General features: G+C 39.5%; 1 protein-coding gene across 6 annotated transcripts in view; it reads right to left on the bottom strand.

The window, feature by feature from the left end:
* The window catches only part of MECOM (MDS1 and EVI1 complex locus), an 872,193-nt gene that overhangs the window by 20,335 nt on the left and 827,691 nt on the right, over nt 1-24,167 (bottom strand). For 3 of the 6 annotated variants that reach the window (XM_069727366.1, XM_069727369.1, XM_069727370.1), the window contains exons 3-9: nt 19,798-19,900; nt 19,362-19,578; nt 17,371-17,518; nt 14,754-14,910; nt 8,855-10,205; nt 7,496-7,619; nt 1,810-1,836 (exon numbers count right to left, since the gene is read on the bottom strand). In XM_069727366.1, coding sequence (XP_069583467.1) covers nt 1,810-1,836; nt 7,496-7,619; nt 8,855-10,205; nt 14,754-14,910; nt 17,371-17,518; nt 19,362-19,578; nt 19,798-19,900 — 2,127 coding nt within the window. The remainder of the gene's footprint in view (nt 1-1,809; nt 1,837-7,495; nt 7,620-8,854; nt 10,206-14,753; nt 14,911-17,370; nt 17,519-19,361; nt 19,579-19,797; nt 19,901-24,167) is intronic. The other 3 variants (XM_069727367.1, XM_069727371.1, XM_069727368.1) reach the window with 2 other exon arrangements.

Raw genomic sequence — 24,167 nt, 5'->3', positions numbered from 1 at the left:
GTGCTTTGCAGAGATCAAAATAGTTGCACATATATGAAAGAAAAAAGTGGCACTCACCACTTTTTGCTTACAAGTCCTTTATTCCAAGGAATAAGACATTCGTGCAGTATGCAGGGAGTACATGCGGGAGAAAAAAAAAAAAAAGAGACTCTTCTGCATGTACCTCCTGCATACCGCACGAATGACTCAGTCCTTGGAATAAAGGACTTGTAAGCAAGAACGTGGTGAGTGCCGCTTTTCTCTTTTCTATATGTACAATTAACACTTGTAGATATTGGCGAGCTATGATTGGGACAGTCAGAGGTGAAAGCACTTGCCCCCATAGAAGGCTGAAGAAATGCCCAGTTGGACTTCAAGCAGAAATTTCACATGGTACACTCTAAAAGCAACAAATGTGAATTTCTCTGCAATGGAGCAGCACAGCACACAAAAAAAGAGCAGCAGACTCAGGGGAGATCAGAGATTTTTTACAAGCTATTTAACAAAATATTTTTCAGTAGGTCCTCTTTAAATCATAACAAAAAGACAGTTTTTATATGACCAGTCCACAATACTTTTGAGAAACACTTTTATATTAATGCTATCACTGGGTGAAATCTCAGGATCATTATGTTTGCAGCCCTGCTCACTACTTATAAAAAATGTACGGTATTTATTGTGATGATTTATCAAAAAGACAAGTACAACTTTATTTATGAGCTCTGCAATATTTACAAAAGAGGAAAGTTCATCAGAAAGGTCATATACTAACTGACAATGATTCATGGCCTTCTTGATATTTAAGATTAGAGCATAATAGATATGACTTTTCCATTAGGATATCACCTAAAATTAACTTAGGACAAAGAAAATATTAATAAAACACTGGAATAATTAGAAGGCCAGTCATAATATTTCCGAGCAAGAAAAATTGAAGATTTATTTATTTATTTTTAATCCCCTTGCTTATCATAAAATTTCTTATTTCATACATTTTTGGAGTTTTCGGACTTAGAAAGTTTTTTTTTTCCTATGAGAAAATATGTGAGAAAGGAAAAGTCAATGTCATGGAGCTTTTCTTCTTGCTGGGTAAGGGAATACATTTACATGGAACGACATCTTCTGTTGTCGAATGTGCAATTGATTTAAAAACATTTTAAGACACATCGGAAATCGTCTGACATTTTTTCAGTGATTTCATTGAATCTGGTAATAATATTGAATCTCATTTCTATATTATTCTAAATAGTAGAAAAGCTACACACAACATTACAATTCAAATACTTCGACAATCCCTTTAAGTAAGGAATTTACTAAGACTTAGTAATTTTTTATCATGTGGTTGGATACTTATTTCTGCTCGACGATGATCTCTGCCATCTCATGTGGCGACTCTCCTGTTTCTTTTGACCTCATGTCAACAGAAAAGTTCTCTCTCTTCCGGTTTGCTCTGTCAAAGGAGCGTCACTGCTGACTTCATGCTGATTACCAGCCTGCTCGTTGCACTTGAGCTAATTGATAGCTTTCTACTCATTGCCTAACATTAGCAGTTACACCCCTTGACAAAGCAGACCTGAAGAGAAAGAACTGCTCCGTTTCATCACTGGAAGCAGGAGAATCACCGGCAGGAGTGGTTCGTGACCACACGAGTCGGAAGAGATTGTCACTTTTCAGAACAGGCAGGTAGTTTGCAACTACCGGCCGGTAAGTTCTTAGCCCCATAGGAAAAAAATAAGTGAAGTCCTGGATAACCCCTTTAAAACCTTTTTTTTTCTTTTTTTTTTTTTCTTTAAATACAAAAAAGTCATTTAGAAAATTACAATAACTTACCCAGGTTCTTTGATCAGGCAGTGGGAACTGTTGAAACGATAAAGAAGATCATTAAGTTCCTAGTTTAAAATAGTTCAGAAATTCAATATATTCAGAGCATAAATTGGCATTATAGCATCAGCCAGAAGGACAAAAATATTAGTATTGTGTTTTGTAAATCACCTAATAAAATGACATCTGTTGAGTGACAATGCAGCAAATAAAAAGATAGCTGCATGAAAATACTCCGATAACAATAGGATCTTATGACATCTTCGTCCAAAATTGTACAAAAACGTAACAGATATAGGTGTATTTTGTATCATGTTGCACCATTTTGTGCAGTTTTAAGCCAAATTCAGGAGTGGATGCAAAACTAAGTAAAATTATAAAAAGGGAAGACCAATCAAAATCTATTTTTTTGTCTTAACATCTTTTTGGCATCAAAATAGCATTAAAAATGTCATTGTATTTCAATAAACTTTGCATGAATCAATAGTTTATTCAAATGGAAGACATGTTCTATTGTATCTGAGAAATATGCTTCTTTATTTGCCTCTTGAACAACCATCCACTTAGAAAAAAAAACAACGCACATCAGTTTTGACAAAAGTTATTATGACTGGCGGCTTAAAGAAGTATCAGGTGCTATGTCATATTAAATTATGTAGGGGAGGATGGTGAAGGATTGAGGAGCAGTCAGCACAGTGAGAGGTCAGGCAGACACAGGCAGATTGTGCTGCAGTTGCATTTCAGTGCTGAATTCACAGCTACACAGCTCAGTACTGCTTATTAAATGTTCTCCATGCATATGCTGTTGCTTCTATGTGTTACAGAGATAGATGAGAATAAATCCATCTCTCTGTGTGTGCTGTGTATAGGGGACATCATAGTAGTCTCCATCCAAAAGCTCAGAGAGAACTTTAAACTAGAGATAGAGCCAGCAGTAGGGTAAACTGCTAAAAAAAAAATGTTAGAATATCCAGAAATCAAGTTATTCCTAATGAACACACAATACAGCATAATCTGCAAAGTCATCTGACATGACAGGAATACTTTAAATCTGCTGGTGGAAAAACACAAACTTTTTTTATTTGATTCTACAGCATCCTGATATTTAGTAGCCATCATCTGTAGTAAAGAGAGAAATCATGTAGCCTTAAAAGCTAAGTGATTGACACTTAGTAGATTTAGTGTTTGCCTATACATGGAACGTTTCCACGTCCCGAAGGATCTTAGATACACGGACTTGACCAACACATAAGAAAGCATCTCACACTACATCATACAAACATAAGCTGCCATTTGTAATCTGAAGATATTTTGGGCTGTGAAACTATTTCCCAGGACATACATAACAAACCATGTGCCAAGTTAAATAATTCCGTTTGTGAAGCCTAACAAAATTACTAATGTGTAAATATATAGGAATGGCAAATATGCCAAATCCAAAAAGCAAATTCCATGTATGAAATGATGAGCAAGTGTAAACTGAGCAAATAGTGGAGCAGTTGGTAATTCTATCTATCTCCGTTTTAGCAGGTCTCATCTTTGTCAATGACTGCATTCTTGGACTTCAACCAAATACACTTTTAAAACTGTCCTTGCAAGAGCGTTGCAATATCACACTATTAGGTTAATACATTTTCTGCTGGCAAATTAAGCTGAAGCCGATGCATTTACTCCCTTGTGGAGAAAAGCCTCTTTGTTTGCAGGAATGAGAGCACCTGTTTGCAGATGTCAATACATTACGCTAATGAGAGCGGAGCCATAACTCACGTTCTCGGTTATTCATGGCCTCCTCAGTTGTGTCTTTTGAATCCATAAAGGTAACATTTGCTGATGAACCCCATGCTGATTCAGGCAACTCAGGTTTCAAAACAATCTCATTCATTTCACACTTTGTATTGACTACACCAGTCCATTACATAGTCATAGAACAATCAACTGTTTAATCGTAACCCATTTTAAAAGCAAGCCAATACCCTAAAAACAGCGATCATCCAATCATCATCATCTTGGATCATATTGAAATCTCCATTCATTGTTTGATATTAGAATTTCAAGGGATTGTCCAAGCATTTCACGGAAGTATGTATGACTACTATGTATGACTATGTGCCTGAAAACCTGTTTCACATCGCGGGGAGGATTGTTCAGTGCCGGTGGCGAGACCAAATGACCAGGTGACCACAAGTATGCAATATGCATACTCCTGGCCATAGTCCGACTAGACGAGACCAGCCTCGATCAATTCACTCCATACATGTCTAGTCAGAATGTGGCTGGAAGTATGCAAATCATATACAGTGGGGCAAAAAAGTATTTATTCAGTCAGCAATAGTGCAAGTTCCACCACTTAAAAAGATGAGAGGCGTCTGTAATTTACATCATAGGTAGACCTCAACTATGGGAGACAAACTGAGAAAAAAAAATCCAGAAAATCACATTGTCTGTTTTTTTAACATTTTATTTGCATATTATGGTGGAAAATAAGTATTTGGTCAGAAACAAACAATCAAGATTTCTGGCTCTCACAGACCTGTAACTTCTTCTTTAAGAGTCTCCTCTTTCCTCCACTCATTACCTGTAGTAATGGCGCCTGTTTAAACTTGTTATCAGTATAAAAAGACACCTGTGCACACCCTCAAACAGTCTGACTCCAAACTCCACTATGGTGAAGACCAAAGAGCTGTCAAAGGACACCAAAAACAAAATTGTAGCCCTGCACCAGGCTGGGAAGACTGAATCTGCAATAGCCAACCAGCTTGGAGTGAAGAAATCAACAGTGGGAGCAATAATTAGAAAATGGAAGACATACAAGACCACTTATAATCTCCCTCGATCTGGGGCTCCACGCAAAATCCCACCCCGTGGGGTCAGAATGATCACAAGAACGGTGAGCAAAAATCCCAGAACCACGCGGGGGGACCTAGTGAATGAACTGCAGAGAGCTGGGACCAATGTAACAAGGCCTACCATAAGTAACACACTACGCCACCATGGACTCAGATCCTGCAGTGCCAGACGTGTCCCACTGCTTAAGCCAGTACATGTCCGGGCCCGTCTGAAGTTTGCTAGAGAGCATTTGGATGATCCAGAGGAGTTTTGGGAGAATGTCCTATGGTCTGATGAAACCAAACTGGAACTGTTTGGTAGAAACTGAACTTGTCGTGTTTGGAGGAAAAAGAATACTGAGTTGCATCCATCAAACACCATACCTACTGTAAAGCATGGTGGTGGAAACATCATGCTTTGGGGCTGTTTCTCTGCAAAGGGGCCAGGACGACTGATTCGGGTACATGAAAGAATGAATGGGGCCATGTATCGTGAGATTTTGAGTGCAAACCTCCTTCAATCAGCAAGGGCATTGAAGATGAAATGTAGCTGGGTCTTTCAACATGACAATGATCCAAAGCACACCGCCAGGGCAACGAAGGAGTGGCTTCGTAAGAAGCATTTCAAGGTCCTGGAGTGGCCTAGCCAGTCTCCAGATCTCAACCCTATAGAAAACCTTTGGAGGGAGTTGAAAGTCCGTGTTGCCAAGCGAAAAGCCAAAAACATCACTGCTCTAGAGGAGATCTGCATGGAGGAATGGGCCAACATACCAACAACAGTGTGTGGCAACCTTGTGAAGACTTACAGAAAACGTTTGACCTCTGTCATTGCCAACAAAGGATATATTACAAAGTATTGAGACGAAATTTTGTTTCTGACCAAATACTTATTTTCCACCATAATATGCAAATAAAATGTTAAAAAAAAACAGACAATGTGATTTTCTGGATTTTTTTTTCTCAGTTTGTCTCCCATAGTTGAGGTCTACCTATGATGTAAATTACAGACGCCTCTCATCTTTTTAAGTGGTGGAACTTGCACTATTGCTGACTGACTAAATACTTTTTTGCCCCACTGTACTTGCGGTCGCATGACCGCTCAGTGTTACTGCATGCACCGGAGTATTCTCACAGCATTCAATTTGAGGAATTACAAGTTTGCAGCCACTTAAAATGATAAGTCTGGGCAACCCCTTTAATGCTCAAGCCTAAGAGCAGACTATAAGGCTCCATGATAACACCCTATACATTCCTGGAATAGGGTGCAGGAGCGCAGTATAAAAAGTGCAACTAGGCAGCCTGGTATATAGACATTATGAAAGAATCGATACATTTTACTATGATTCACGTTATCTCTGTCTAAAGGCAGTTAACTAATTGAAAATTGGTTAAAAAAAATCCCCAAAACGTCACATTCAATAACTTTTCATACATATGACTAATGAAGATTTAGGCTGGTTTCACACTAGCGTTTGAATACGCAGTGTGGGGCTGCATACTTCTTTCCTTCAGATCCACATGGGAATGCATCCGCACGCATCCACATACAACGTATGCCCCTGCATACACAATGTTAAATATAGATACGCAGGACGGATGCGGATGTATGTGGATCTGAAGGAAAGAAGTACGTAGCCCTACGCTGCGTACTCAAACGCTAGTGTGAAACCAGCCTCAGTGGTTTGAAAAGTCATTGTTGTTGATCATAGGAATCAGGATCATCATTGCTGTAAACGAGGAGATAATTCCTTCCAGCCAGATTAGGAGAACCACTGATTGTTGATTAACGGGGGAAAAAAAATTCATCTGCAACAAATCGAATTTGCTATGAATTGCTCCAACTTTTGATTTAACTGAATACAGCAAAACGGCAGCAGACAGCTATCCATTAGAACAGGACAAAGGAGTAAAAAAAACAATAAATAAAAATAATACCCATTCTCCCTTGTCCATGGTGATCAGTAGGGTTGAGCGACCTTGACTTTTTTAGGGTCGAGCCGGGTTTCGCGAAACCCGACTATCTCAAAAGTCGAGTCGAGTGAAATCGGCCGATTATGGCGAAAAGTCGAGGATCGACCGAAACACGAAACCCAATGCAAAGCCAATGGGATATTTATTTTCTCTCTCTCTCTCTCTCTCTCTCTCAACTGAAAAGCTGGTGTTACACAGTGCAAATCGCTACAGCGCACAAGCGACAACATGGCGATAGGCGTCCACGCCCCTAAGACCTATGTCATTACTCTGCCCACGCCCCTTCATTGGCTGAAAAAAATGGCGCCAAGCGCGTCATACGAAACGCGACTTTGGCGCGAAAGTCGCGTACCGCATGGCCGACCCCACACAGGGATCGGGTCGGGTTTCATGAAACCCGACTTTGCCAAAAGTCGGCGACTTTTGAAAATGAACGATCCGTTTCGCTCAACCCTAGTGATCAGAACTGGAAGAACCAAAGAACCCATATTGATGGCCTGGAAGCTGTTTCAGTGAGGAGTCAGAGAATTATATTATGAGCGTCTTCAGTTTTGTTTTGTTTTAACTCCTTCCCTCCCCTCCATTTACGATGCTTTGGGCCAGGAGACATCTCAGCGCACAAAACATCTTTTCACGGAATTACAAGAAAAGATGTTCCAGAATTCTTGTTGTAGCAATTACAAGTGTCAGGAGAATGGCCCGTTTGATTTCCTTTTAAGACTAGAAAAACAATGTTTCAGCTATAAATAACTTTAAGTTTGGTTACAGAATATGCCAAATTAATGAAGTCATGATCTGCATCAGGAGTAAAACCTAGGCTTAATGTAACAATCTAACTAAAGAGGACATGTCCAATTGTAAGTTTTCTGGACAATTTCAAATTTCACTTCTTCACATACCTGTGGATGAAATAAGAATCCAGGGGAAGGTCTTAAATATTTTTCTTTGAGAACCTCAAGTGGATCCATTAGCTTTCTCTTTTCTACCCTGCAATTGTCGATATTCAGGTTATCATCAGTCATTCTGACAAATATAGAACAAATGTCTGATCAGAAAAAAAATCATTTCTTTGCACAACATTTCAATATTGCATGAATTTGACTTTACATACAGTACAATTAATTGCTACTCAAAAACAAGAGATGGCAAAACTCACAATAAACTTTAGTACATTAAGTGGAATAAAGTAATAGCGTATATTGGTAAACTTAACGGAACTTGCCGCCAGGATTTTGCACCTCAAACTAATATCACCTATGTTAAGTCGCTGTAATACTGAATAAATAGATACTTTTATTTAAGCAATCTACGGTATATTTTCGTTTCAGAGAAATCCCATGTCCAATTTTCATACTAATGAGCTGCAAGTGCAGAGGGATTGTTCCAGCGCTTCCAGTTCTCCGGCCTCGCTCCCTCTTACTCATGTTGACGCCGGCCTCCTATTAGAGATTGACACATCATTCTTCTCTCTGTGACCTGCTCCTTCACCCAAGATCTCACGCAAGCACCGCCATTCCCAGGGTGGTGCACGCACATCAAGATCCTGAGAATGTAGCAAGAGCCAAACCATCGATCTGCACATGCACCACCCCTGGAAATGATGGTGCTTGTGCAAGATCTCAGGCGGGAAAGCAAGACACTGAGAGAACAATGACCTATAAGTCAAAGATGGGACCACAGAAGTGGACGATAAAGTATGCGAGAGGTGGGAGAGTTGTAAGTGCACGGCTAAGCCCCCCCTACACTTGCCGCTGATAAGCATAAAAATCGGACATGCGATTTCTCTGAAATGGAAACAAAATGCTTAAATTATGGTTTAGATTTATTCAGCATTACAGCAATTTAACAGAGAATATTAGTTTGAAGTAACAAAACAAAACATGCAGTTTTCCTTTCCAAAAGAATATAGCACATTTATACAAGCACAGTATACGCTGTAAATGTGGGTCACACACCTGGAACACACATCTCTCAAGAAATGGGCCCAGTTATACATTTTCACTGGTGAAGGTGTCTATGCGCTCTCTACTGGTTTGTATTTAAGCTCTTGAAAATTGCTTGCTTGACAATTTTAAAGCTCCCTTACAAATCTAAAGAGAGAATTCCATATAGAAATACTACATGTGCTTGCCACTTAGCTTTGTAGACTATTCAAATCACAACTCAAACTTCTCACAAAAAAAAATCCCAAACACACTGAAGATGACAGTCTTCGAAAATTATGCATTTTAAAATATTAGTGTGAAAATGAGTGATACCTGTAGATAGGATCCATAAAGAAAGGTGCAGGTCTGGCGTGCTGCAGACAATGATCAGATGGTTTTGTTTTTTCTGCGTCACCATATTTTTTGTCTCCAAATATATGGTTCTTTCTGGGCTGCTCAGTCTGTTTTGTTGGGGCAGCTCGACTTCTGCTTCCCATACTCAAGTCCAAAGGTTGATCAGGACCAGAAGATGCTGAACCCAATGGTTTTAAGGGCATATTTGACACAACCTTTTCTTCTTTACGCTTTGTGGTAAGATCAAAAGGGGACTCAGCATTCCCCTTTGGAATTTTCTTTACTTCTTTTGGAGACACTGGTTCAACTTTTGGAAGAGCAGGTCTTATATCTCTGTCAGGAAATGGGTACACTGACTGAGAAAATGCTGGAAAAAAAGGAAGGGGAAACATAGATGGGTATGGCAAAGCTCCACCTTTTTTGTCTGGAAGACCTACAAGTCCCGTTGAGCCAAAGTACTTTTCAGCAATCGAGGCAATTGCCTTTATGGAATCATTAACAGCTCCTGAAACAGCAGTCTGTTCCTCTAAACATGGTGAAAAAACAGAATGATTGTTAAATTCTTGCTTACTGTTCAATGCAGCAAGGTTTTGCAATGGGCTAGCTTTCTCTTTATATATTTTACCATTTTCTTTCATTTTGTCTTTATCACTTTCAATGTCACTTTCAAGGTCAGATCCAGAAGTGGTCTCCAAGTCACTACCACTTGGTGTGCTGACATCATCAAGGTCACTGCTCTCTGACTGGTCACTCATTTTGTCATGAGGCCTTTGGTCAGAAATATTTTCATCTATAAAATCCAAGATTTGGTTTTCACCCATAGAGGAGTGCTTATTCAGTGCTTTCAAAAGGTCTTGCGTTGCTGGTAAGATCTGTGGTCGATTCAAATGTGGGCTCTTAATGGTTTGTTCTATACTTGGTAGCCCTTTCAAAGGAGAACTGGCAGGCATTAATGGAGGTCTATAAAGGCTTGAGGGGAAAAGACCTGGAAAACTAAACGAGAATCCAGGAGCTGTAGGGAAAGTAAGACCAGCAGCATGCCGGCTAGCACCAAAGTAGTCTGCAAGCCCCGTGCCTGCATGATTCATGTTGATTATTGAAGCTTTGTCTAAGGAGGGAGTCCCAGGGAGTGAAATTCCTTGACCAAATAATCCACTAGCAGCAAAGTGATTCTTCCCCTCACAAAATCTTCTGTGCTTATTAAGTGAAGATGTAGTGCTGAACATTTGTCCACAGTCTTTGCATTTGATCTGAGTCCTACAATCTGCATGCATGCGCTTATGTCGACAGAGGTTTGAAAACTGAGTGTAAGACTTATGGCAGACTTCACCTGGGCAGAAAAAGAAAGATCTCGAATGTCACATGGTTTTTAGCACAAATTATGGGCTCAAAACTAGAATTCTAACAATCACTGCATCATCTTTCATAAGACTTTAAAGATTCAATGCTATATGTGTACTACCTACAAATATGAAGAAAATATATGTTCTTTGGGTAATACATTGGATACAGCACCTACATAAATATTATATACATTACATATTCACGCATATACAGTACATATATGACATTCAGGTGTAGCAAACCGATTTCAGATACAGAATTTTCCACAACAGATCTGCTGTCTGAATATACATTAAGGGCCCATTTATATGAGCTAATCCAGGTTGACATAGTTGTAAATTCTAACTTGCCTAATTTCATTTCTACATTTCATATAAATTTTGAGTGTAAAAAAAAAATTTGATGAAATTTGATGATTTTGGCAGAAATAGTTATTTAGGGAGATTGATTATCATCTTCAGATAAAATTGCTGGGAGTCACTAGCACAAAGTGTTTTTTGTACCTGCGAAGGATGTGTTATAAATCATGATGTTCTCATCATTCTCACATCAAAGACATACAAGTATAAACAGTGAGCATTCAGAGCCATGTGCAACAAGAAGGGCCAGAGACAGGCTGCCCAAACTGACAATAGCTCTATTTTAAGCAAGAGAAGGAAACCAAATTGAATGTATCTCATCCTGCATTGCTGGTTCCCATGAACTGTAATCACGTCCCTAACTTCCACTCACACCAGCACTAACCTTCCAGCACTTGGAAAACCCTTGTCCTTGACAATCCAGAACACTTGCTGTCATCTTCCAAATATTTACCCTGGCATCACCTCTCAGAAATAAACAAGGTATCACAATAAGAGTACTAAAAGTTACAGTAATAATCCAGCTGGAAATATTTTATTATAGTGTTAAGTTGCATTCAATAAATGCAAAAATAATTGTATATATATTATACTTTACACACACACACACACACACACACACACACACACTACAGCAAGTTAAGAATGCTTTCAAAAGTAGAAGCTTTAGTAGTTTATGTTTATCAACTAACAAAAAGCAAAGTAAATGAACAAAAGGAGAAATCTAAATCAAAATTTGCTATGATCACCATTTGTATTCTAATGTCCCTAGAAAAATTGATGCCTTGAAATTGTAATGAATGCCTTTTTGAAGGATCTCAGCAGGGAGGATGTCCTCAAAATCTTGGAGACCCAACCACAGATCTTTTGTGGATGTAGGCTTGAGTAAATGTTTTTGTTTCTTCATGTTGTCCCAGACAGATTCTATGATATTGAGATCACAGTTCTGTTGGCACCATATCATCACTTTCAGGACTTCTCGTTGTTCTTTACACTGGACACAGTTCTTAATCATATTGGCTGTAGGTTTGAGAGGTTGTTGTTCTTATGCAGAATAAATCAGAGGCTTCATGGATAGTGTTGCATGATCTGCCTGTATTTCTCAGGATTGAGGGCACCAAGGAATAGGTAACATTGAGGACCGTAGACACAGTGGTCGGTAAAGGCAAGAGACGAAAGACTCAAAGTACTTATTTCCCTTGAAATTGGAAGATGTACAGCAGTCCCATCAGCTCAAGACTTTACCCAATGAGTTGGACCCCGTCTTACCCATTTACTGTTTCGAGAAGTCTGGCCAGACGTGGTCTTTATGGAACAATACCTTTGACATGTAAACAAGGCTAAGTGACTCAAAATGTACAAAAACATAGGAAATCAGGGTGGTGAAAAATGGCAGGAAGCAGCAGGTGTTCTGGACTGAGGAGTCAAAATGTGAATTCTTTGATTGTAACAAAAGGCAGTTTATTTGCTGAAGGGCTGGAGGGCACAGGCAACAGTGAAGCATGGTGGAGATTCCTGGCAAGTTTGGGCCTGCATTTCAGCAAATCAAGTTGGGAAGCTGGTGAAGATTAATGCAATCCTAAGTGCTCAGAAATACAAGCAGATACTTATTTATCATGTAATGCAATCATTTGAGGTGTCTGATTGGCTCCAAATGTATACTGCAGCAGGGCAACGACCCCAAAAATTAAGCCAATGTCACTAACACATCTTAGGAGTAAAAAAAAAAAAAACAAGATGTCCTGGAAGAAGTGTTGAGTGTAGAAGTGTCCCTAGAAGAATTGATGCTTTGATGTCGTTTTGAAAACAAAAAGGCTAGTCACATCAAATGAATATTTGATTTAAATTTATCTTTTGTTCATTCACTTTGCATTTTGTAAATTGATACAAATCAAAAATTATTGACAGCATTCCTACTTCACAGCATTTTTTTTTTTTTTACTACACACACGCCTAAAACTTTTGCACAACACTACATATTCAATACACACACTTGCAATAACGATAGGGATCTGCAATCAGACAATCCCAAAATATTATTCACTAGAAACCATGAAGTCTATCGTAACGTCTAGTAACAAACCATCTGATTACAAGATATCAGCTAATGTTGGCGGAATTATCAGTGAAAAAGAATAACCGAACACACCATAGTCAACAGTTTCAAGTTTATTATTGTCACATAAAAACGGTTACTCGATGGACAGAGATTTATTGGGACCACCTTCATTTGCAAATGATCACTTCTTAGAGGTCCATTTCGTAACACTGACTAATGGCACAATACTAGAAAAAGCCTTAATGGTCGCTTGCTAATGACAGAACAGTAAAAATGCTATTATTTTAATTAACAAGATTAAATCTGTGGACAGCACTGGGACAGGCAATGCATTATATCCCCCTGTGCTGAATGGCCTCACACATTGAACAAGAGAGTCTCTGCATTAATGTGACCCTTGAGCAGGTTGGGGAAAACAGAACGTCTTTAAGCTGTAATACCCTGTACTTGATATCTGACTTTAAGTAAACCAGATGGGCTAATAGTTTCCATACAGTACCCTTCAAAAACAAAAGGCACCGTTCTTCTACCGGAGCACCTACAATTCCAATGTTCACATACATCTATCCGACCACCTTTCATCACTTTCCAAAAAACCTGAGCGCCAATGAGAATTATCCCATCAACAGCTAGCGAGCTCAATTTGTAATTTCTGGGAAGACTGGTACGAGATAGCAGTCAGAATTGCATATTTTCTGCTTATTAAAGACATTAAGCAGCGGACGGAATACGCAGGACCAATTAGAGCATGTGGTTTCTATTTGGAGGACCTGAACAATTTGCAAAGGCAGCGAGTAATTACCTTTGTGATGGGGAGCTTTCCCTCAAGTTGGAGCAGAATAGTGTAATAAGAGACAGTTGCCATAAACAGAAGGGTGTGCTGTACACGGTGTGTGGCCTGGATCTGGACATACACAGCAATTATACATGTAAAATACCTTTGGTCCAAAACGTGCAATTATGGAAGTGGTGCTCAAAACGGTGTGCCATTCATCCAGTAATGTAGAACTGGAAAATATGCCCAGAAGGCACTATATAGACCGCGAACATGCACAGCTGCCTCCTGTGACAACTTATCTAAATCATATGGACAGTACTTTGTAATATATGTTTAATAAGGAAAGAAGTTATAGATTGTATAGAATAAACATATAACACTTTCTCTGATTATGCATTTGCAAAGCTATAGCTACCCAGTATTGTATATAGTTTATGTGTGGGTAATGAATAAAGAATAAATTTGTAATATATATATATATATATATATATCTATATCTATATATTATATTCCATGTGACTTTCATGCCCGAATTCACATCCTGTTCATGTGAATGGGGTTTCTGCAGCCCCCAATTACATGCAGGAAAAAAAAAAAACATTCTGATCCAGTAGCTGAGGATGCCGTTAAAATAAAAAAAAAATCTGCAAAGGTAGAAGGTAGCTTGAAAATCTACAGCATTTTGTTCAAATCTACAGCATATCTATACTACAAAGATAAGGTCTAGAGATGACATTTTTTATATCTACATGTAGAATGAAAAAAAAAATGCAATAAGAGATGAACATATACTTTAAAATGAGTACCTGCAATTTTTGAAAACTTCCGACACATCAAAGAAATATCAGACGTTTTCACCATTTTGGATACATGATCTGCGCACCAAACAGATATCTAGAATGAATTTGTCCCTTTGATTATTAGCCAATTCGATATTATCAAATGTTGACATGATGCCTGAGAGTAGGCATTCCCATCTCACAGATCTTCCACAATGAACACTTTTGACATCATAATAATAATCTTTATAAAGATTATTATTATTATTATGATGATGCCTGAGAGTAGGCGTTCCCATCTCACAGATCTTCCACAATGAACACTTTTGACATGACAGATCAGTACTGTATCGGCTGCTGTATTAAGCACAAGTGCCTCCAGTACAATAACTGGCTAAACTGTTGTTGAGCCATAAAAGCTGTTCTACAGGACGAGCCTTTCGATATTCCCATCATTCAGGTCTAATTTGTAGACATTTGGTTTAAAAAAAAGACGAAAAAAAAACAAAACAAAGCATTGGAAGAAGGAATCTGAGAAAAGAAAAACAATGTTACTCACATACAAAGGGCTTGACACTGCTGTGAATGTGCTTGTGCTGCTTAAGACCTGATGAGGTTGCAAATGTTTTGCCACACTCCGAACAAGCGTGGGCTCGAGCTCCTACATGCTGGGAGCGAATGTGCCTTTGGAGGTTGCTAGGATCCGTGAAAACCTGCTAGGAAATGAGGACATATTAGTTGATAAATGTACACATTAAAGAGGATCGGTCATGATCATGAGATTTCAACATACAGACAGCAATACAATATTTAATAGATCTGAGACCTGATGAGGCCGGTGCGCTTACTGAAAGAATCAACGTATGAATAGCTACATGAACCTCTGTGAAAACTTCTAATGTTCAACTAAGCTGGACTCAAATTACACATTTAAAGGGAACTGGTCAGGTCTGATACTGCAACTAATCTGCAGACATCAGATGGACAATAGCATTAGGTGCCTCACTGACTGTATACTGAGCGATGACTGAAGCTGTGCCGCCCCGCCTCCATGACTGAAAGTCGTGCCGCCCCGCCTCTATGACTGAAAGCCAGCTGCTCCAGAGAGAAAGAAAGTTAATTTTCTCCTGAATTCCTCTAATTTAGTACAGTGACCAGATACCTTCATAGAGCTATTAACCTGCAGACGAATACTACATCTGCATTACCGGACATGACAGGTTCCCTTTACAATTGAACATTATAGAGTCATGCTGCAATGGATACCCAAAGTAAGTACACCAACCTCATCAGGTTTAAGATCCATTCGCTAATACAGGTGGCTTGGATTATGACATCTGGCAATGGATTCGCTTCACATCATTTGGATATTTGCACTTGGGTTTGGGTAATGATAATCTCATTGCATCAGGATATAAACAAGAATATACTATTTAATGGAGGATAGTACATTGTCCATAAAATTAACTGTTTGTAGTTTCTGTCTTGCTTTTTTATAAATATTAGCCTGTGCCGCACAGCATTCTGTAATTTTAAATACTGCTACTGTCCTTCAGAACCTAGTATTAGTTTCAGTACTGAAGGAAGGCATGTCATGGCCTGTGGACACTACGCCTGCTCTCCGGCACATCCTAACCATACACAGCTTCACATCACGGTGCAGGTCTGTCTCTCAGCCAGGATATATATAATTTTTTTTTTTTTTTCAAAGGAGCAGTAGGAATAAAATAAGTGCAAAAGTTGGACAATTTTGGCATGGTGACAGATCCTTGCAAACAGAGATATTGTTAAAATAAATCACAAAATGTTGAGTATCGACATTCAGCAATGATAAGGGAGTTGGAGAAGAGAAGCCTGAGAGCAAAAATGAAAACAGAAGTCATAATAGCCATAGGCAAGCTTTCCTTTGCCCAGGAGAAGGTTCAGTTCCCCTTCTTAATACTGATGTCTAAATACCCTAACCAAAGAAAAGTAGCTTCTTCATGACACCCAGTACCCTTGGCACATTCCCCAGTTGCTCCCCCCAAGCTACTCATGACCCTATGACACCCAGTACCCTTGGCACATTCCCCAGTTGCTCCCCCCCCCCCAAGCTACTCATGGCCGTATGACACCCAGTACCCTTGTCACATTCCCCAGTTGCTCCCCCCAAGCTACTCATGGCCCTATGACACCCAGTACCCTTTGCACATTCCCCAGTTGCTCCTCCCAAGCTACTCATGGCCCTATGACACCCAGTACCCTTGGCACATTCCCCAGTTGCTCCCCCCAAGCTACTCATGGCCCTATGACACCCAGTACCCTTGGTACATTCCCCAGTTGCTCCCCCCAAGCTACTCATGGCCCTATGACACCCAGTACCCTTGGCACATTCCCCAGTTGCTCCCCCCAAGCTACTCATGGCCCTATGACACCCAGTGCCCTTGGCACATTCCCCAGTTGCTCCCCCCAAGCTACTCATGGCCCTATGACACCCAGTGCCCTTGGCACATTCCCCAGTTGCTCCCCACAAGCTACTCATGGCCCTATGACACCCAGTACCCTTGGCACATGCCCCAGTTACTCCCCCCAAGCTAATCCTCTGGTTACAACCATCATCATTCCTGCGCCATTTCAGGGACCTTTTGATTTATGAATACAAGAGAAAAAAGTTCCAGCTTCCATGAAAAAAATTAAAACTTATCATTTTGGGAAAAAAAATGCTAAAAATATAGCATGGTACTGGGGCTGAAAAGCTAATACATATTGCCAAAAAAAGACCAGAAAAAAAAAAAAAGATGCAACGCCGAGACAAAGATCACAGTTGGGGTCAAAATGCGTTGCCTCTTTTCTCTGGTCTTTTTCCCATTCATTGTTTTGCCACGTGAGGATCAGGTCGGAGTTGTGTGCACCTGAACAAGTATATTGGAGAGCATATTTATGTACTTTATTACTGTTAAACTTTTTAATGTATCCCATACTTGCAAAAGTACAGGTAGATTAAGGAATCAGACATATCAATGTTGAAGAAGGAAGAGAGAGCAACCTCAGCTTTAGTTGCTTCATGGTTAGGACAGATCCTTTAAGTGTGGTCACCATCTGAACACAATACTTGTAAATAATAGCGCATCTCATCATTTGCCTACTTGTCTCAGATTATGGTGAATTTGCAATGACCAAACACAAATTCACATTACCTTGGAGCAGTTCTCACACTCGTAGTGCTTTCCAGTATCATGTGACATCTGATGGCGGATTAAGTTGGACTTCCAGTTAAAGGCTTTCGGGCACTGATCACATTTATATTCTCTCTCCTCTGTGTGAGACTGTAAGTGCTTATCCAGGCTGAAGAAGAAATGCAGACACATAAATATACAAGTCTATCCCATTCTAAGCATGCTGTAAAAGTATTACATCATGGACATGAGATAAGAAAACTGTGCAGAATGTTTTTATATTAAGGTTATAACATACTTGGCATCTATACTACTGGTCAGCTGCAATTTGTCTGCCAGAAATCATAATATTATTCTTTGGCATTCATATGAATATATTTATATATTTTATATATATATATATATATATATATATATATATATATATATATATATATATATATATATATATATATATTTTTTAGCTAATATGAATAAACAGGACAAGGGAAATCTAATCTAATGTATCGACAGTATAAACAAAGTGGATGAAACTTCATCAAATCTATTTGTCAAGGTATAATAAAAAAAAAAAAAAAAAAAAAAAAAGGAAGTGATATCTATCTTTAAATAGGTGGGAGATTATCTGAAAGGGAATCTGTCAGCAGGATTTTATCCCCCAACACTCAAAAAATAAACTGCATGTAGCTCTTTTAAAGAAAAGTCCGGCAATAGTTTTTACATGGCCAGTCCAAACCTCCATTATTGAGAAATCAGCATTTGAAATTTTAGAGAGGATGGAGCTTCTGTCACTCCAGCTCTATTCACTGCTCAACATTCTTGCTTGGCCAACAGCCTCTATGTTGTGCGACTTCAGGCAAAGGAGCCATGACTAAAGCAGTCAGAGGCATCACTAGGTGGGGAATAGATCTGGAGTGGCAGAGACTTTGGATCTTCTGCCTCATTTCCATATCAATATGAATGCCGATCTCCCAGTAACATAAGTACAGACTTGTCTAAATATGGGTACTGCTGGACTGGTCTTTGAAAGAGTTACATGCACATATGATTCCCTTTACATGGAGGTCTCTCATTCCAAAATGACTCCAAACCATGCACAGGTGTTCGCTGCACCCTTGGCATGACCAAACAGGTCAGTATACCTTCCATCCTACTTGTTTTCCATTGATCTCAGCCCTTCTCTGGTTGCTATAAAGTCAGATCTGTTAATCAAGGAAGAGGAGGGTGGAGATACCGTACTTGCACCTAATGTCTATGCTTGATTGGGACTGTCATTTTGTACTGATAAGACTTTTTAATCTGCAGCATATCAATTTATGCTATGATGTTTTCCTGGACATTTGACCTATTATAAAGGCATGGGCTCAAATTTAAAACAAATTTGTCATAAAACAATTAATTTGCACCATCTTTTTTTTTTCCTATCACAAATCTAAGCCACATGTGAACGTACCATCCATTTTGTTACCATCCACCTCTCGTGTTTCCCCTTTTCCTCATAGTTTGTAAGCTTGCGAGCAGGGCCCTCACTCCTCCTGGTATCTGTTTTGAACTATATTTCTGTTATGCTGTAATGTCTATTGTCTGTACAAGTCCCCTCTATAATTTGTAAAGCGCTGCGGAATATGTTGGCGCTATATAAATAAAAATTATTATTATTATTATTATTATAACGTATCCTAGGCATACGTTCCAGCGGGAAAAATGCGGTGTATTTTTTTCTAAGATTTGCATGGGGAAAATCTGCTGAATACTTCTTACAGCAGCATTGTGTATGAGAATTTGTAGAGGTATTTTACCAGTGAGTGACCCCAAAATGACGCATTTATACAGGAGCATATAACCGTAGATTTCACCCTTTTCTTTGCAAAGAGGAAAATATATGGCAAAATTGGACAATCCAAAGAATAAGTATATAGAGATGCGGATTTTGCAGCAGTTTTATTGATGTAGAAATTCACCCTAGAAATGTCCGGCGGGAGTGTACCCAAACAATGACGAACATTGCTGACCTTTGTATGTCTGGAAACACCTGATCACATTCTTTACACTCATGGGAGAGTTGCATCTCAATGAGATCACTGTCATCATCGAGATTTGGCTTGAAATGGTTCTCAACCATTGAAAAAGCTGAGTGGGGTGTCCCACAGGGAAACTTCTGGTGGTCGCTCAGTTCGGCATGGGATTCAAACAGCTGATCGCACTCCTCACAGCGATACTGACAGTCCTCTGTTTAATAAAGCACAAAAATAGCATAAGTGTATGTAATAAAGGAGGACACACAACAGCAAATCTAACCATATAGAACAAATCAGAATGACCAAACGGTAAAGAGAAAAAAATGTGTCTGCTGCATTGAGAATTTATTCTATGACTTAACAAAACTGCTTTCAGCCTCCGGGTCACACCATGTGGGCACCAGACAATAAGGAATAGTATGGAGCTTACCATGGATGTCAGGAGCCATTGTCACATGAGTATAATCTTCACTCTTCATGAACAATAAGAGCTCTTCGCCCGGCTCAACGTCAGCTACAACTCTGTAGAATATCTGTAACAACGGAGACAGTAGAATCAGCGCCGGTGCTAAAACCCGCATGTCATTATGTGCGCGCTCAATGTTTACCTTTTCAAATGGGACCATAACTAACTATACGACGCCATAAAAGGTGATTAGCCAATCGCACTCCCCGCTGAGTTACACGTGCTGAATGCAGAAAACATGGCAAGACGAGCCAAAGCATGAGAAAGAAATTAAAACCGATTGTGTGTCCGAAAGAAAAGGAAAAATAAGACTTGTATCACTGGGTATAGAAAGGTTTCTGCATTTCAGATAATGACCGGGCAGGATTTACATTTTATGTTTCCCTAGGCCATTACATGCACTCAACCCCCCCCAAAGTCCTTCACTTGACACTATAGTTCTTCATAACTTTAATGCTTTGTACATGCCATGAATGTAGAAAGAAACCAAAACTTCCAATAAAGACCATACATAGGCTTTTGTAAATAACTTATAAACTGCAGGTATACACAAGTCTATGGTCGTAAATTCTGTCAGACCCAAATACAATCATTGGGACTTGGTCATCAACATGGTTCTCTAAATGCCCTGCATTTCTGCTGTCATGATAAGGTTATGGTCAATATTTTATGGCTTGTTTTGATAATTAACACAATCTCTACATTTTTTTTAACCGCATCGCTTTAACCATGTGTTACGGAACGGCTGCCACATATTCTCATTTAGTCACATTAGATATAAACCTTTTCCTTAGATTTCGCACATGTTGTAAAATCTAAGCGGCAAGAAATGGTATTATACTGAAGGCTTATAACTTCCACATAGGTAGAAACTATCCCCAAGGGCTCGCTCACACCACCATAGGAAACGGACGAGTGCTATCCAATTTTTTATTGACCAATGATATGTAATGTACCAGTGCTCATCAGTGTTTTTTTACCTTCATACCAATTTGGCACAAGAAAAAAAAAAAATTGTAAGTTGCAATTTGCTGCACAAACTGGGTGAGACTCGCCTATTCAAGTCTATGAGTACATGGAAATTATCGGGCTGCACTTGGATGACTACATGATTCTTAGAATGGAAAAGATTGGAGAAATGTAGTCCTCCATCTTCTCCTCGCAGTGTGCTCCAATTCTCAGATAACACTATGCCGACACTCTGATCAAACTCTGATCAACCCAATTATCTCAGATGAGATATCTATGGTCTACTAGCCTAAGTAGTATTTTTCTTTTTATTCTGTCGCATTTTCTTTTAGAAATGAAGTCATACTACCGCTTTTATCCAATTAAAGCCTCCACCTCTATCAGCAAGATGGAGAAGTATTGTATACCAACTGATTCTGTGGTGTATGTACTTGCCTCCGATTGATCAATTCCATGATATAGCGGATTCGGTTAACACAGACAAACATGTAAGACCCTTGCATCTCCTCTAAAGCTCTCCCTAAAGAGGGATGTTCACGACAGTGATACGACCAGAACACGTAGTGTTTCCCCTGCAATCTTAGATAAAGTGAGGCCCTGGGTAAAAGTTTAAAGTAGAGCCCCAAATGCCAACATATTGCACCATCACACAAATATTTAGGTTGCATTTAAAAGTGTCTGGTTCAGGACAGGTAAATGAGTGCGATGGACAATATTGAAGTCATTTACGCTTGTTTCCTGGCCCCTTACACAGGTTTACGAAGAATGATGAGCACCAAAGGATCAATCTGTCCCCATACAGAATCATGCCATCGGCGGCATTTCTGCACGTTACACCGGCAATGTGCTGCCGAGAACAAGGACTTCTGTTCCACTATAAACAATCCAATCACCCAATGAATGAGCAGCATTTTCTCATTCTTGGGCGAGTTGCTGACATGTTTACACCTATGAACTCTCATGTGCAATGCTGGCATTTATAAATGTGGATGCTACGTACACAGCTTGTGAGACACACATGTATGTACCGTACACATACAAACACGTATATGAATCCCCAAACTCCCGGATGTATACACAGCACATATATACTTTCAAGAGTCCATACATTCTAGGCTAAACCACAGACACACAGGTCCGTTCACATCGTTGGGCTGTCTGTCATAATACGCTCTTTGTAATCACTAACACTTTGACCGAAAGATTATGAACACAAAAGTCTGTATAGTCATTAAGAATTTCAAAAAAATGTTATTTATTTATATAGCACCATTAATTCCATGGCGCTGTACATGAGAAAGGGGTTACATACAGTTATAGATATCGGTTACAGTAAACTAATTTACGATGACAGACCGGTACAGAGGTTCCACAAACTGGAGAGTCAGTAAGAAGAACGGAATCATAGGATCATCTGTTTAAGTTAAATTGGAATTATTAAACATCGCCCTGGTGTTCCCAAACCCCTATGACAACACTTCCCGTCTTGTGTTGTGCTGCGCCACTAGTGGAAATGTTGAACTTAACGCCTTGTAAGTTCTACCTGATAACAGTCTGCACATTTAGGAATGAAGGAGGAACCCCAACCCCAATTACATTTTATAGGTTATTTTTTTTAGTAAACCAATCCTATCATGAACATCTGAAGAATTAAGCCTGCAGGGTGCGCTCGTTCTGCTATTATGATTTTAACCCCTTCACCCACAGGCGATTTTTCCTTTTGTTTTTTTTCCCTCCCCTTCTTCCCGAGCCATAACTTTTTTATTTTTCTGTCCACCTAACCACATGAGGGCTTATTTTTTGCGGGACGAGTTATACATTTGAGTGATACCATTCATCCTACCACATAGCGTACTGTAAAAAACAGGGGAAAAAATTCCAAGTGGGTTGAAATTGCAAAAATAGAGTGCAATTTCAAAATTGTTTTTTAGGGGTTTTTTTTGTATCATGTTCACTATATGGTAAAATGACCTGGCAATATGATTTTTATGTGTATACAGACACACATTTTTTGTATTTAAAAAGTTTTTTGCAACCTGAGCTGACGTTTATACTGATACTATTTTGGGGCAGATACAATGTTTTCATCTCTTTTTGCATTTTATTGCAAGGAAGAGGTGGACAAAAAACGTAATTCTGGCATTTTGATTTTCTTTCCCTTCATGTTGTTGACCAATCGGATTAATTTACTTGATATTTTCATAGATCGGACTTTTACGAATGCAGTGATACCAAATATGTGTATTTTTTTAATGTTATTCTCAGTGCTGTAGAGGCTGGGGTGTGAGCCCTGGGCATTTGCCTATTTTTCGCCCCCTAATGCCGGCAATGGTGAGACTGTGACCACTCCATTAATAGTGTATAAGAGCAGAGGTTGCACATTCTCACTAATGCTTCCTCCTCACTGGAGATTTTGTCACCTTTTTGTCAAGAATGTCTGGGATCTTCGCAACCAAATACCCCGCTATTATAGATTTATTTTCTGTCTTATAGATAAGTGAGCAATGTTTGTAGGACAAAAACCTTTAAAAGAGTAATTGTCACCTTATTCATGCTGCCTGAATAACTCAGACATTGGCGATATTATTGCAGCCAACTACATTTTTACTACGGCCAGTAATATAGATGCCTAATCCAAGGTAGATCCTCGAACAGATCCTCTCCAAACCCCTGATTTAACAAATCTCTCCAAACACAGGGAGAGATCTGTCAGTTAAGTTGATCTAGACAGAAAGAAACCACCGGTGGGCCGGGCTCAGACCATTCATCAGAGACGCATAGCCCCCGGCTAAATGTTCATAGTAAGACATTTGCACCTGCAATATCACAGCCATTAATCAGATGACAGGTCACATTTAAAGGGACACTGTCACCTGAATTTGGAGGGAACAATCTTCAGCCATGGAGGCGGGGTTTTTGGGTGTTTGATTCACCCTTTCCTTACCCGCTGGCTGCAATATTGGATTGAAGTTCATTCTTGGTCCTCCGTAGTACATGCCTGCACAAGGTGCAATCTTGCCTTGCGCAGGCGTGTCCTATGGAGGACAGAGAATGAACTTCAATCCAATATTGCAGCCAGCATGCAGCCAGTGGGTAAGGAAAGGGTGAATCAAACACCCAAAAACCCCGCCTCCATGGCTGAAGATTGTTCCCTCCAAATTCAGGTGACAGTGTCCCTTTAAGGATGAGATAACAAGTTATGTTGATCCATTGCTTTGGCTACTTTGGAGACTAAGGGACCAAAGATTTCCCTGACTTGGGCTAACAGAAACAAGGCCCATGGTCATATGCCCAAGTCGTAAAGTCTCCCGGGACTTTACGAATGATATATAAAGAACTCTCATACTCCCCTGCCTTAGGAATAA

This window comes from Ranitomeya imitator, chromosome 5 (assembly GCF_032444005.1).
Source record: "Ranitomeya imitator isolate aRanImi1 chromosome 5, aRanImi1.pri, whole genome shotgun sequence".
NCBI classification, from domain to species: domain Eukaryota; kingdom Metazoa; phylum Chordata; class Amphibia; order Anura; family Dendrobatidae; genus Ranitomeya; species Ranitomeya imitator.
Note: the sequence above shows the minus strand (reverse complement) of the source record. Positions and strands in the feature narration are given on the sequence as shown.